General features: G+C 54.7%; 2 protein-coding genes across 5 annotated transcripts; one reads left to right on the top strand and one right to left on the bottom strand.

Annotated features, from left to right (window-relative positions):
* Nucleotides 1-149: 149 nt before the first annotated feature.
* On the top strand, nt 150-6,177 carry SHD (Src homology 2 domain containing transforming protein D). Its single transcript, XM_028126041.2, has 6 exons — nt 150-482; nt 2,062-2,167; nt 2,246-2,434; nt 3,429-3,552; nt 4,766-4,885; nt 5,991-6,177. Exons 1-6 carry the CDS (start codon nt 186-188, stop codon nt 6,175-6,177), a joined length of 1,023 nt encoding a protein of 340 aa, XP_027981842.1. The 5' UTR covers nt 150-185.
* A 941-nt stretch (nt 6,178-7,118) lies between these two features.
* TMIGD2 (transmembrane and immunoglobulin domain containing 2) lies at nt 7,119-14,174 on the bottom strand. 4 transcript variants are annotated; one of them, XM_028126287.2, is made up of 6 exons: nt 14,075-14,174; nt 11,496-11,846; nt 7,998-8,033; nt 7,806-7,907; nt 7,521-7,574; nt 7,257-7,431 (listed from the first exon to the last, which is right to left on the bottom strand). In XM_028126287.2, the coding sequence occupies exons 1-6, from the start codon at nt 14,118-14,120 to the stop codon at nt 7,343-7,345; spliced, it is 678 nt and encodes a 225-aa protein (XP_027982088.1). In that variant the 5' UTR covers nt 14,121-14,174; the 3' UTR covers nt 7,257-7,342. The 4 variants fall into 4 exon arrangements, with proteins under 4 accessions (XP_027982086.1, XP_027982087.1, XP_027982089.1 ...); XM_028126285.1 differs by having other exon boundaries at nt 7,119-7,574; XM_028126286.1 differs by having other exon boundaries at nt 7,119-7,574; nt 11,496-11,607.
* Nucleotides 14,175-14,899: the final 725 nt, after the last annotated feature.

Here is a 14,899-nt window from a genome sequence, read left to right as displayed (position 1 = left end):
CCTTCTGAGCCCAGCCAAGGGACACACCTGATCTTTTTCCCCTCCCCCTCTTCCTCTTCTTTCTCCTCCTCCCCCTCCCTCCTGCCCCCCCTTCTCCCTGGGGACTCTGCGGAGAAAGGGGGCCGGGAAGGGGGCATGTGGGTCCCCCTCTGACAGTGGCCAGGTTTGGCGCGACACACGCACAGATGGCCAAGTGGCTGCGGGACTACCTGAGCTTTGGCGGTCGGAGGCCCCCTCCGCAGCCGCCCACCCCCGACTACACGGAGAGCGACATCCTGAGGGCCTACCGCGAGCAGAAGAGTCTGGACTTCGAGGACCCCTATGAGGACTCAGACGGCCGCCTGGAGGCCGACCCCGCCGGCCCCGGGGACTCCAAGGGCCTCGGAGACGCCAAGTACGACTCTCCCAAGCACCGGCTCATCAAGGTGGAGGCAGCAGCCATGGCCAGAGCCAAGGGCTTGCTGGGCAGCCCCGGGGAAGAGGTGCGTGGCTAAGTCCCAGACTTTGGGTGGCCCCAGGAGACTGGGTGGGGAGGGCCAGGCTGGGCTCCCTGGACGTCGGGGAACCTCGTTGAATGGGGCAGGCGGGAGCACCATGCAGACACTCCCCAATCCCCCACCTGCTTAGTGGAGTCTGATTTCTGTCCCTTTCCAGGGCTCAGCACTGGTTGCCCCACTATCTCTCTGGCCCTGCTTTGTCCCCCGGTCCCCTGCTCCCTGCTCCCCACCTCTGATCCCCTCCCCTCAGCTTCCCCAAACAGATCAGAGTGAGTCACTCCCCTAGCAAGCCTTGGAACCCCCACCACTATGCCCCTCCTCTGTCACGATTCCCATTTCACAGAAGTGGAAGCCAAGGCTCACGGAAGAGAAGCAACTGGCCAAAGGTCACAATGGCCCTGGCTTGTTAGAACTTGACCTAGATCTGCCCCCAATGCCCATGCCTTTTCCAGTATTTTTCCCAGATGATCAGGAAGTCGACCCCAAACCCTCCGTGGAGACAGAGAAGGATTTGAGGAGGCTGTGTTGGGCAGTGATTAAGAGCACAAACGAAGTGTGTGACCCTTAGCAAGGCACTTAATCCTCTCTGTGCCTTGGTTTCCTGATCTGTAAAATGGGGCTAATGTACTTACTGGGTGTTGGGATGACAAGGAAACATGTGAAGTATTTAGAACAGCGCCTGCCGCTGATAAACATTACAATTAATTTTTTAAAGATTTTATTTATTTGACAGGGAGAAATGGCAAGAGAGGGAACACAAGAGGGAGAAGCAGACCTCCCACGTAGCAGGGAGCCCAGTGCAGGGCTCTCCATCTCAGGACCCTGGGATCATGACCTGAGCCGAAGGCAGTTGCTTAATGACTGAGCTACCCAGGCGCCCCTTTATTTTATTTTTTTTAAAGATTTATTTATTTGAAAGAGAGAGAATGAGAGAGAGAGAGAGAGAGAAAGGGAGAGCACATGAGAGGGGGGAGGGTCAGAGGGAGAAGCAGACTCCCCGCTGAGCGGGGAGCCCGATGTGGGACTCGATCCCTGGACCCCAGGATCATGACCTGAGCCGAAGGCAGTCGCTTAACCAACTGAGCCACCCAGGCGCCCCTATTTTTTATTTTTTTAAAGATTTTATTTGTTTGTTTGAAATAGAGAACGTGAGGACAAGCGGGGTGCAGGAGAGAGGCAGAGGGAGAGGGAGAAGCAGGCTCCCCACCGAGCAGGGAGCCCAACACGGGGCTCGATCCCAGGACCCTGGGATCATGGCCTGAGCCAAAAGCAGATGCTTAACCTACTGAGCCACCCAGGCGCCCTGACATTAAAATTATTGAAGGAGGGAGGTGGGGCTGTGCGTCAGGGAGGCAGAGAGCCAGGGAAGCTGACATCTGTACGCAAACCCTGGTGGGTGGGAGAGAGGACCCCCTACCCCGGGGGACAATGAGCTTCGTGGAGGGGAAGAGTTACGTGACCCAGAGAGGTGCACCATCACCCAGGAGGGGGGGGTCTCTGGCTGGGCTTGGTCCCCCCCACCCCAGCCCTTGCCACTCCTTTACTTCTCTACTTCTTTCTCCAGCTGGAACTCGACACAGAGTACTCAGACCCCTTTGATGCCCAGCCTCACCCACCACCTTCAGATGATGGTTACATGGAGCCCTATGATGCCCAGCGGGCCGTGAGCGGTGAGTGAGCGGAGCTTGTGGGAAGGGGACCGGGTGCCCGGTGGGTGTGGGAGCTGACCAGTGTTCTTGGCCCCCCAGAACTGCCATGCAAGGGGGTGCAGCTGTATGACACTCCCTATGAGGAGCAGGACCAAGAGCCAGGAGATGGGGCCCCTTCTGGGAGGAGACCTCGCCAGAGCCGGCTGCCTCAGGAAGACGAGCGGCCTGCGGATGAGTATGACCAGCCCTGGGAGTGGAAGAAAGACCACATCTCCAAGGCGTTTGCAGGTGCCCCTCCGACCCAGGCCTTGACCGTCCCCCGGCCCTGAATGTCCATGTCCTTCGGTTTCCTGCTCTGGTCATATCCTCTGATTCAACTTATAAAATAGACCCTTATCACCTGCCACTCTGGTAGTTTATTCATTCTCACTAAAGTGTGAATGGCTGATAATCGTAAATTTCTCTTCCTAGGAGAACTTGTATCTTCCTCGAGGAGAGAAACTCCTTTAGGGCACCTGTAGTGCTCACTGTAATATAGGGATAGGCTTTGGCATCAGGTAGACCTGGATTTGTGTCACTTACTTGGAAAACGCGCTTTATCTTTTAGTCTCGGTTCCCTTACCCATCAAATGGGGCTCCTTATAGCAGCTACAGAACAGGGAGCGTGTAAACTGGGTGCTAGAAAGTGCTCACACGGAGCTGTTGGGGACAGGGTAGCCTTTCTTAGCAACGATCATTAGGTGGGCTTGGGGCCAAGTCCTGAGCTGGGGAAGCATGGATAAGTCTGTGGCCTCTGTTTCCTCTTCTGTAAAAGGGTAACAACACTATGGTCCGCTTTAAGAATAAAATACCTTGGACCAGGAAGAGTTGTGCGAACCCAGCTTGGCCCCAGAAGTTGTACGACTCGGAGGATCACTGGGGCTCAGTGCCTCGCTCTATCTGTCCGTACCTGGGGTGGGGGGTGGTCTAGCTCTAGGACTTGGCCAGAATCTGCAGAACGACCCACCCATCCCTCTAAGGCATCCCTCGTCCCTCGTGGAACCGGCCCGCCCTCGCCAGCCACCACACTTAGGGGTGACCACACCCCTTTCTTCTGAAGGCTGACCGGTTGCTCCTGGACCAATCCTACCCAGCCCTTAAACCCAGCCCCTCCTGTCTTGGATTCTGATAGGTTTCCCAAACTGGCACCGCCTTCCTACTGAGAGTGCATTGGCTTACCCCGGTCCCGCCCCTCCCAGGTGGGTTGGACTTAACCCTTTCCTCTCTAACCCTCCCCCTCCAGTGCAGTTTGACAGTCCGGAGTGGGAAAGGACCCCAGGCTCAGCCAAAGAGCTCCGGAGACCCCCATCCAGAAGCCCCCAGCCCGCAGAGCGCGTGGACCCGGCCCTGCCCCTGGAGAAACAGCCGTGAGTGGGGAAGCTGACGTTGGAGGAGCCGGGTTGAATCCCTCTCCGTCCCGTACCAGCTGCAGACTCCACTCCTCGGACTGGGGGGCTGGGGGAAGTATGACTCATTCATTCACTTCATTCCTTTCTTCAACTAATCTTCACTGGGTGCCAGAGCCTGCCTGTGTCAGACACCTGGCCCAGGTACAAAGCAGAATCACATGGTGTCTCATTCCTCTGGCATCAGATTCTGGGTTCTAATCTCTGCTCTACATCTCTTGGCTGTGTAGCTTTGGGCAAGTCACTTAACCTCTCTGAACCTAGGGCTCAAAACCCCCAAGATGGTGCCCAGCTCAGAGTAAAAGGGGATGTCCTCCGTTCACTTGGACGACGCTCATGAGCCTGAGGGTACAGAGCAATCATCCGCATCCCAGCGGATCTGGGGATGGAGCTAAGAGGAGCAGAGTTTTGAGGGGGTCCCAACTTTGGGCTGGAGTGAGGTGCACCAGCTGGGAGGTTCTGGGCCTTCTCTGTGTCTCTCCAGCCTAGCAGTTCCTCCAGGAACTCCCTAAAAGCCCACTGAGCCCAGCCCAATGAGGTGGGGAGCTAGATATTTCCTTTCAACCCCTCCAGTCCAAAAGATACCATGGTGTGTTTATCACAGTTACTCCCAAACCCCTTAGGGGGGCCGTACAGAACTTACTGACGAACACTGAGGCACGGGGGGGGAGATGTTTCCTCTCTATTCAGTTTTCTTTCAATACAAAACCCGCGAAGTCTGTTTGGCGCTCCTGTGTGTGTGAGACCTTGCTCGCAAATGCTAACCTCTCTCGGAGTACATTCAGTACAAATATTAAGTAAATGATGGAACAGGTGGGTGGGGACACGGGTTGTGGCCAATCTCTAGAAAGCCAGACGCAAGTGACTCAACTTGAGGGATTAGGGAAGGGGAAATAGGACCTTGGGCACCTAACCTAGGGAGGCTGTAAAGATCAAGGTCAGGTGTATCTATTGAACTGGAGGGAGCAGTTCCACGTGGACCTGGGTTCAGCTGCCTTGCAGGGAAAAACCGTGTCTGCCTGAAAACCAGGCTCCCCTTGAGAAACCCAGGGGACTTGTTCTCACTTGTTTGCCTGGAGCTCACAAGTCCTGGAAAGGGCTGTGCCTGCACCAGCCCCCAGGGGGTGTTGGCAGGGGGATTGCCCTTTATGAGACATCTGCCCCCACCCCCTAGGTGGTTTCACGGCCCACTGAGCCGGGCAGATGCCGAGAACCTCCTGTCTCTCTGCAAGGCAGGCAGCTACCTCGTGCGGCTCAGCGAGACCAGTCCCCAAGACTGCTCCCTATCCCTCAGGTGAGGCCCCAGCCCCCTGAAGGGACCGAGGCTCACAGGACTACCTGCCTTGGGCTTTCGCTTTCGGGTTAATTCCGTGGGAGCAGAAGGTGGCACCAGCGGGCGGGGCTTCCAGGGCTGCCCAGCAAAGCTTTCGGAACCGTGGAGGGGACTTCTGGGACCAGTGGGCCAGAGGGTGTGGCTTCCAGGGAGGCCGTAGGCAGGGTTCCAACGAAGAGTGAGCCCCCTGTCACCGGAGGTATGCAAGAAGGCGGAGTGGAAGCCATCCAGTAGACCTAGGATGTGGGTGAGGTGGGGACCTAGATTATTTCCTTTAAACTCCTCCAGTCCTAAAGTTGAAGTGTCTCTCGGGGCCAGAAGTTTTGAGTTTGAGATCCTGATTCTACGTGCTTCTCTGCCTAAGATTCTAAATGTGTCTGATTATAACAAGCTCCAAAATTCGACTGGGCATCTGACTGTGAGATTCCTGAAAGGGCAACATTGAAGAGGGCTTGGAGAATTGCCTTTAAAGCCTGCCTCTGCCACTTTATAGCTGTGTTACCTTAGCTAAATTCCTCAACCTCTCTGGGCCTTGCTTTTCTCATCTATGAAATGAAGATACAAACAGCACCTACTTCATGGTAATGTTGCCATGATTAAATCACACACACACATACACACACACACTCACTCTCACACACACACTCACACACTCTCACACACTCACTCTCACACACACTCTCACACACACACTCACACACACACTCTCTCACACACACACACACTCACACACACACACACACACAGGAATTGTTGAGCCTAGTGTCCCGGCAACAGGAAGTGTTTCATTCATATTAGTGATGATAAGATCATTCCCAGGTTCAATGTCATTCAACTCACCAGAGATGGAAGCAAGGAAAGGGACCCCAGCCTTTAGAGCGGACAGGCGGGCAAGGCATCCCTGCCAATGGGGAACAAGCCCAGAGCTTGGCACCCAAGTGGCCATTTAGCAGAAATATTTGGGAATGCCAGCCACCAGCTTCTGGGGGCCACGGGGGGGTGCTTTAGGGTTGGAGAGCATGAGCAGGTCTGGGGTGCTCAAGGCACTCTGACGCCTGTCCCCCAGGAGCAGCCAGAGCTTCCTACACCTGAAGTTCGCACGGACCCGAGAGAACCAGTTCGTGCTGGGTCAGCACAGCGGCCCCTTCACCAGCGTGCCGGAGCTGGTCCTCCATTACAGCTCCCGGCCGCTGCCTGTGCAGGGCGCTGAGCATCTGGCCCTGCTGTACCCGGTGGTCATGCAGACCCCCTGACCCCAGCACCTTCAGCCCCTGCCCTGCACTGGGCCGGCCCAGAATCACTGGCTGCAAACGCTCCAAGTCTTTCCAGAGACTCACCACCCCTCCAGGCCCTTGGTCTTCATCAGAGCTGCCTTCTTGGCCCTCTCTTGGATGCTAGGGACCAGAATTGTGTCTCCAAGCACTCCCCTGGCCTGGAAAATAAATAAGTTATTGTGTGTTTCAAGTGTCCTTTCTGGGAGGCAGGGATCCCAGCTCCAGGGAAAGGAGAGGATGAGTGACCCTTACACCCTTAGGGGGGAAGAGCATCCCCAGCTGGGGGTGAAGCCTGAATTGCTCACGGGGTCAGCGGGGGGTGGGGGCGGGGAACACAAGTAAGAGAGCTAGGGGTAGGCAGGGAGAGATCGTATGAGGTCAGAGGAAAACCCGGACACAGCTGATACAGACAGATACAAAGATGGAGAAACCGTCGGGGGAGGCTCTCAGGCCAGCCCTGCCCCCACGCGGCCCCTCCCTTGCACCCCGGCAGGGCTGCCTGCCTAGGCCTGATGCTGCTGCTGCGGAAAGGACATCTGTCCCCATGGAAACAGCAGAAGTGGGGGAGGGGAGCCGATCCCAGCTGGTGACACTTCAAGGTGACAGTCGGGCAGGAGACCCAGGGAGCTGATGAATTCCAGGCAGCCCCGATGTCCCCCGTCACCCTTCATCTGCACAACGACCCAGAGAGGGGGGTGCTTGCGGCTCAAGGTGCTGTGTGGAGGTCGGGGGCATCACTTCTCTGCTAATTGGACATGACTCTCCAAGGATAAGAGAAGAGAAGGCTACTCTCCAAGTAGCCAGTCATTACAGAGCCCCCTCACCACGGTGGACCGCACCCCCCCAGCCATCCTGGGGCTCAGGAACCCCCAGACAACCCCTCAGATATCTTTAACACCCCCCAACTCACAAAATCTGGCTCTCCTCTATAAGCCTTTATTGAGCGCTCTGGGGGTGAGGGAGGAATCCGGCGGTATAGTAATGAGGACCGGGTCTTGGGCTGGGCCGTTGGACTCCCTTACTTTTTGGGAAATCGGTCACATCTTCACATGGCCATTGGTGGGAGGGGATCTTTTCTGGGGTTTCGAGTCCTCTCCCCACTTCAAGGAGCCCTCTTGGCCACTGCCGCCCAGAGGGGTGTGGGTCAGGGGAGAGGCCGACGGTAGATATGGGGTGACTCGACCTGGGGCTGGGGCAAGGCTTCTGGGCCAGGAGCTGCTGGGGGCCGGGAGGCTGGGGGAAAGAGATGGAATAGAAGCTCTGACTCTTCTGGTCCGCGCTGGGGATGTCCAGCACCTTCCCCTCCACACGCCACGCCTTACTCTTCTTTGGGGCCCTCCGGGGCTGGTAAAGGACGTTCCCGTAGAGAGGATGCCCTGCGAAGGTGGGAGGGAGGGATGACACACAGTAAGAGGGGAAAATCACATGAGACAGCCTACCTCTGCTCTCGCCCACCCGGCGCAGCCCCACCCGCCCTCCTTCCAGAAGGGGCAGACGGGGCGCGCTCGGCGTCCGGGCCAAGCGGCTGCAGTTCCCACCTCCGCCACGCGGGGGCAGGGGCGCCGGCGGAACCCGTCTGCCGCCCCCACCGCCACCTGGGCGGTTACCTGAGTCCTCGCGCCTGCTGCGACGTCGGCCCCAGACCCAGGCGCTCAGCGCGAAGGCGGCCACGGCCACGCCCCCTGCCACCAGCGGCGCCACCAGGAGTCCTGGGGAGGGGGAGTGCGGGGCGGTCTGGCGGGGGCCGGGGCGCGGGGGCCGGGGCGGGGCTGGAGGCGGGGCTCGCGGCCGGGGCTCACCTGAATCGACCGAGGTCTGGTTCGCGGGCAGGCCATCTGCAGAGAAGAAACCTGTGTCTCGGGGGTGCTCACGTTCGAGTCCAGCCTCCACCCTTCAGGGTCAGAGCCCCCCCCCCCCAGGCGGGACGTCAGCATTCCGCCCCTGCCTTGCTGCGTGAATCCGGGCAGGTGTCCCTCCGGACCTGTTTCCTCTTCTGAAAAACGAGGCGGCCCGTTTCTGCCTTGCTCAGTTATTGTAAAGTAATCGCCGAATGGATTTTTTTCATCATGAGCTCCCACCATCCGTGTCATGAACCCCATCACCCCCATAAGACTCCACCATTCCCATCACAAGCCCTGTCATCCCCATGAGCCCCATCACTGACATCATGAGCTCCATCATTGCCACCGTGAGCTCCACGATCCTGGTCATGGAATCCACCATCTTTATGGCTCCTGTTTTTTGAGCTCAACTCTGCTGTCGAGCGCATTTTACGTACAAGGAAACTGAGTCTCAGCCTGAGTCACTTGCCTGGGGTCATGCACCCAGGCAGCAACAGTGCCTTGCTTTGAACAAAGGTGTTGCTCACCTCAGCTCCCCTTTCCTTTTCTGTTTCAGGAAAAAAGAAAAGAAAGAAAAAAGAAAAAGAAAGGAAAGGAAGAAAAAGCTTATACTGGCCTGACCTTTTGAGTCTTGCTGAGTGATGAGCCTAACAGACATAAATAATAACTTAGGTTTACTGAGGACTTATCATGTTCCAGACCCTGTAATAAACTCTTTGGATATAATTACTTCAAATTCACCTAACCCAGAGCTAAGGAAACAGGCACAGAGGTGTCAAGTTACTTGCCCAAGGTCACACAGCAAGTGAACAGCAGAGTGGGGACATGTTCCCAGGTCTGTATAGTTGATATAAACTCCAGCCAGAGGCTCTTGGTGTGACTAAGATGAGGCCCAGTGCCTCTGACCTCTTCACCTTGTATGTTTTAAAGTTGGCGTCGGGGGGACCTGGGGAGCTCAGTCGGTTAAGCGTCTGCCTTAGTTGCAGATCGTTACGTCGGGCTCGCTGCTCCACGGGGAGCCTGCTTCTCCCTCTGCCTTTGCCTCTGTGTGTGTGTGTGTGTGTGTGTGTGTGTGTGTGTGTGTGTGTGTGTGTCTCATGAATAAATAAATAGAATCTTAAAAAAAAAAGTTGGCTTTGGTCCCTGGGGACTACCAAGCAGCTGTTGGGGGGGGGAGGGGAGAGCCAGCTGTGTGTAGCTGGAGGCAGACCGGCCCCCATCCCTGCAGATGCCGACAATGCACAGCCTGGTGCCTCTGCAATCCAGATTCTGCTAATTGGTAATTGGCCCTCTCATTACTAGAAGGTGGGGGCAGGCAGGACAGCCATAAGGCATGGCCCTAGAGGCAGGCGGTGGGAGGGTCCTGCCAACAGGAGAGGAACGGGCATCTCTTTGGGCCAGGAACTGGGGAGGTGCTCCATCCTCTGCCTCATGGGTCCAGGCATGTGTCCGAGGCCCTCAGGAACCACTGAGAGAGCATGAGCCCCCTCTGGGTCTGCTGGAGTCTCCAGGCCCCATGCAGGGTTTGGCCCAAAGTGGGTTGTCATGCAGAATAGGGGGAGTGTATGAGCTGGGCTTTCGAGAAAGCTGGCTGCATCCCTGGCTCGTGTATGTGGCTGGACACATCTAGGCCTTCTCTGGGCCTCAGCTTTCTCATCTCTAGATGGAGGCAGCCGGCTTAGCTGAACTGGGAAATTCCTTCTAGCCTGGAGAATAAATGGCTTTCAATGTGGATTCTATATCTGTCCTTACACACTCTGAGACTGAAAAATTCTAAAAGCCTATTTAAAATATTTAAGATACTGCAATTCTAAGATTCTAGAATCATCTGTTCCTTTATGTCAGTTTCTCAACCTTTTCTCATTATCACCCCCCAAAGAGACTTTTAAAATCTTACGTTGTTTCCCCATGACGTTTCAGTACCACAGATACAGCGTGAATCTCTATGTACTGCCCACACATCTGTGCTTTATACGTAAAAAAATAAAATCTTTGTTGCTCCCCAAGAACCAATTCTTGCCTCCTTAGGAGCAAGATTCCCCATTGAGAATGCTGTAGTTCTAAGAGCCTAGACTTCTACGCCCCTAGGATTCTAGAACTGCAAGAATCTGTTTTGTGGTTCGAGATCCTGGAATTGTCTGAGGCACAACAGAAATGTGTTGGCCAAAGACCAGTTGTAATTTGTTCACAGCGCCCTTATTCGTGATTGCCAACAACCAGGAGCTGCCAAAATGCCCATTCACAGGAAATTGGATTGATGGATGGTGGTGGTCTACAGAAAGAGAAAGAACATCCCGCTGCTGCGTGACCAAGATGGACGTACCTTCTGGCCGAGTGGGGGATTCAATGTTGAATGAAAGAAGCCAGGCACAGAAGAGAATGTACTCTATGATTTCCCTTAAGTAGCACACAAAGCCAGGCCAAATAAGTCTATGCAGCCAGAAGTCAGGATGATGCGTGTGTGCATGGGTGGGGGTAAGGGATCCGGGAGGCAGGAAGTCTTGTTTCTTGAGCTGGGTGCTGGTACAAGGGGTGGGCGCGGGCTGTGGTCTGAACGTGTCCCCCTGCAATTCCTACGTGGAGTCCTAACCCCTGGAGGTGATGGAAGGAGGAGGTGGGACCTCAGAAGGTGATTAGGTCCTGAGCCCTCACAAATGGGATACGTGTTCTTATAAAAGAGACATCACTGTCTCTTCCTCCACGTGAAGGGCACCAACTACAAAGCAGGGTGAGAGTCCTCACCAGAACACAACCATGCTGGGGCCCTGATCTTGGACTTCCAGCCTCCAGAACTATGAGAAATAAGTTTCTGCTGTCTACAAACCACCCCAGTCTGCAGTATTTTGTTATAGCAGCCCAAATGGACGAAAGCATCCACTAAACCGGCCACTTACAATATGCGTTTTTTTTCTGTATGTTGGAGATACTTTAATAATACATTTTTTAAAAAAAGATTCTGGGATTGTGTTTAATCAAAACTCCAGAATTACATGTATTCGAGAGTCTTCCTGATTGCAGAATTCGGGAAGAAGCCTCAGCAAACTTCAGCCTGTGGATCCAACTAGGCCCACTACCTGTTTTTTTAAATAAAAAAAAACTACCTGTTTTTTATTGGAACCTAGCCCCACCCATTCACGCCTGTCCAGTCTATGGAGGATTTCACGCTATAATGGCAGAGTGGAGTCGTTACAACGTAGAACACAAAGCAGAAAATATTTACTCTGTGTGCCTTTACAGAATGTTTGCTGAGCGTTCATCTAGAATTATAAGTTCCAGCATGTCTTTGGTTCTGCAAGTCTAGATTTTGATGTTCTTGACTTTGCAGGATCTCTGTTTCTAAGAAGCCCATTGGAAGACTTTAGAGTTTATGTTCCTAGGAAGGAATTTGAGATTCTAGAGTCTTAAGATCTTATAAGTTCCAAGAGCCCGCTTTCTTCCCTCCACTTGCTCCCATACCTTTCTCCACCAGGAGCTGCGTGCCATTGCCCTGCTCCACCTCCAACTTAGGAATCTCCACGGCCACCCAGCACACGTAGTCCCCACTGTCGTTGAGTCTCACGTGGTCCAGCTGCAGGGTGAGGTTGCCAGGCGGCTTCCAGGAAAGCAGCCTCCAGGGCCCGCAGACCCCCAGGCTGAGGCTGCCATTGGTGATGTGTGGCTCACACAAGGATACACCGTCCTTGGTCCACCCAACCCGGAGCCGCTCCCAGGCTTGGGACTGTATCACCCAGCAGGCCAAGGTCACCTGGCTTCCCTGTGTCACCTGCAACCACTTGGGCTCCTGCTGCACTCTCAGGCCTGTGGCTCCTTGCAGGACGAGGGGATACAAGAAGTGAGTAAGGCTGGTGTGTGTGGGGGGGGGGGACTTACTCCCCCAGTGGCCCACAGGGCTGAGGCTATGTGATCTTTGCAAGATCACGTCTCACTGAGGCTCAAAGTCTTTTTTTTTTTTTAAGATTTTATCTATTTATTTGACAGAGAGCGTGAGAGAGCACGAGCAGGGGGAGCAGCAGACAGAGGGAGAAGCAGGCTCCCTGCTGAGCAGAGCTCGATCCCAGGACTCTGAGATCATGACCGAGCTGAAGGCAGACGCCCAACCATCTGAGCCACCCAGGAGCCCCTCAAAGTCTTCATTTGTGAAATGGGTTTAACTTTCTTTCGGCACTTGGGAGATTTCAGGGAGGACTCTATGACCAGTCCAGCTCTCGGCACACAAATATTGCCTTGTGTGTGCCGAGCCCTGTTCTGGACACCACGGACACAGACAGACGTGATGAAGACAGACAGAAATTCTTGCCCCACTCTGGAGCTGACAGTCTGGGGGGAGAGAGAGAGAGAGAGACACGGGATGTCATGAAGTGAGAATCCTGATGGAGGATAAGGCTGAAGTGAGAGAGAATCCACTTATAGAGGGTGGTCAGGGAAGGCTTCTCAGAGGAGGTGATGTTTGAATTGCGATCCAAATGGTAAGAAGTAGCCAGTGGTGGGAAGAAAGGAAAATGGAGGAAGAGCACGCCAGGCGGAGGAAGCAGGCCATGCAAAGGCCCTGGGCACAACCATGCCTGGTATGTTGGAGAAAGAGCGAGGAGGCTCTTGTGGCTGCAGTAGAGTGACTGAGGGGGAGAGAGGGAGGAAGTGGAATTGGAGAGAAGATGGCTTCTACAAGGCTTTGCAGGCCCACAGGGTGGAGGTGGGGAGAGGGAAGCAGTTTGCTTTTTAATCTAAGTGTGATAGGAAACCAGGGGAGCAGAGGAAAACATGGTCCAATTTGTTTTTTTTTTAATTTATTTTATCTATTTGAGAGAGAGAGAGAGAGAGAGAGAGAGAGCATGCAAGCAGGGGGAGGGGGAGAGAAAGAGAGAATTTCAAGCAGAACCCCACCCCCACACTGAGCACAGAGCCTGACCTCAGGATGTCACGACCCTATGAGATCATGCCCTTAGCTGAAATCAGGAGTCAGTGCTCAACCAGCTGAGCCACCCAGGCGCCCCCCAATTTAAGTTTTAAAAAGATCACCCTGTGCTGTGTTGAGAACAGACTGTGGGGGTGGGAGAGGGGTTCAGGTGTGGCTGGGGGATGAGGGTCCACGAGCACAGTAACAGGGGCTGGACCCTGGAAAAAAGCGATCAGCAGCCAAATGGATTGAGAAAAGGAAAGAAGGACGGTAGCAGATTCCCAAGGTTTTAGCCTCGGGCACTGTGTGAAGGGCGGTGGCTTTGGGCCAATATGGAGGATCCTGACAGAGGAGCAAGGCTGGAGTCGAAGAAAAGTTTGCTTTGGGCCCCTGAGATGTCTGAGGTGCCTAGCAGACCCTCCAGAAGGGGTGCCTTTAGCTCAAGTTCCTGGCCTTTTTTTTTTTTTTTAAGATTTTATTTATTTATTTGACAGAGAGAGAGACACAGCGACAGAGGGAACACAAGCAGGGGGAGTGGGAGAGGGAGAAAGGCTCCCCGCTGAGCAGGGAGCCTGATGTGGGGCTCGATGCGGGGCTCGATGCGGGGCTCGATCCCAGGACCCGGGGATCATGACCTGAGCTGAAGGCAGACGCTTAACGACTGAGCCACCCAGGCGCCTGTTCCTGGCCTTTGATCTGCAATGGCAGCTGATGCTAGAGAGATGAGATCCAGGCGGATGGAAGAGCAGGTGCAAGGGCCCCGGAGGTGGGATGGAGCTTGGTGTATTGGGAAAAAAAGGAAAGAAAGGAAGGAAGGAAGGAAGAAAGAAAGAAAGAGGCAGCAGGCCAGACAAGGGTGAGAAAAGGAAAGCTGTGGAGGGTGCAGATGACAGAGGCCAGCGGAGCCCGCTCATGCAAGCCTGGTGTGTAGGTCGTGGTGTGAGTTTTACTCTAGGGACCCAGTCTGAGGATCCTGCCAGAACCCTTCAAGCCTTGTAAGGTTCTGGGTATCAGAGAGAAACAGGCTCTATTTAGCGGAGCACAGAGATTGGGTCCCAGGGGCTGGGAGCCAGGGGGCAGGCTTCTGGGGTGATGGACAACAGCAGGGAGGGCAGAGGGGAGAGGGGGCCCAAGTACTCACCCCAGAACTGCACCAGGAGGACCAGCGCTGTGCCCAGGGACTCCATTCCTGGCCCACCAGGCACCCCCTCCTGGCAGGCACCCGACACCCCATCCCCCCATCCTAGGTGACAGACTTCCTGCCACAGTCTCCGCCCCCCCACCACAGAGGCAGGTGTGACAGCCAGGCCAGATGTCTAGTAACTAATCCTGGTTAGGGCTCTGCTGCCTCCCCTCTGGTGCCCAGGTTTCCCCAAAGATTTTTTGTTTTTGTTTTCTTTAATCTGAAAAGCAGTATGTGTATGTGAATGGAATACTGCGTCCCAGTGAGTGTAAATCTTTCTGGGAGATGCTATTTATTTATTTTAAAGATTTTATTTATCTATTTGACAGAGAGAGACACAGCGAGAGAGGGAACACAAGCAGGGGCAGAGGGAGAGGGAGAAGCAGGCTTCCCGCTGAGCAGGGAGCCCGATGCGGGGCTCGATCCCAGGACTCTGGGATCGTGACCTGAGCCGAACGCAGGCGCTTAATGACTGAGCCACCCAGGTGCCCTGGGAGATGCTATTTAAACACACCTGAGGGCACCTGGGTGGCTCAGTGAGTTCCCAGGGTGCTGGGATCGAGTCCCGCATCTGGCTCCTCGCTCAGCAGTAAGCCTGCTTCTCCTCCCTCTGCATGCTGCTCCCCCTGCTTGTGCGCTCTCTCTCTCTGTCAAATAAATAAATAAATAAAATCTTTAAAAAAATAAAAATAAAAAATAAACACACCTGAGCTGGGGGGGGGGGTCACGCTGGAAGGTTAGGTGATGCAGGTGTGGGAACAGGGGGCAGGCAGCAGAGGCCTG

The sequence above is a fragment of the Eumetopias jubatus genome, unplaced genomic scaffold (assembly GCF_037043125.1).
Source record: "Eumetopias jubatus isolate StellerSeaLion01/CBP00866 unplaced genomic scaffold, mEumJub1_p1.0 scaffold_1, whole genome shotgun sequence".
Taxonomy (NCBI): domain Eukaryota; kingdom Metazoa; phylum Chordata; class Mammalia; order Carnivora; family Otariidae; genus Eumetopias; species Eumetopias jubatus.
Note: the sequence above shows the minus strand (reverse complement) of the source record. Positions and strands in the feature narration are given on the sequence as shown.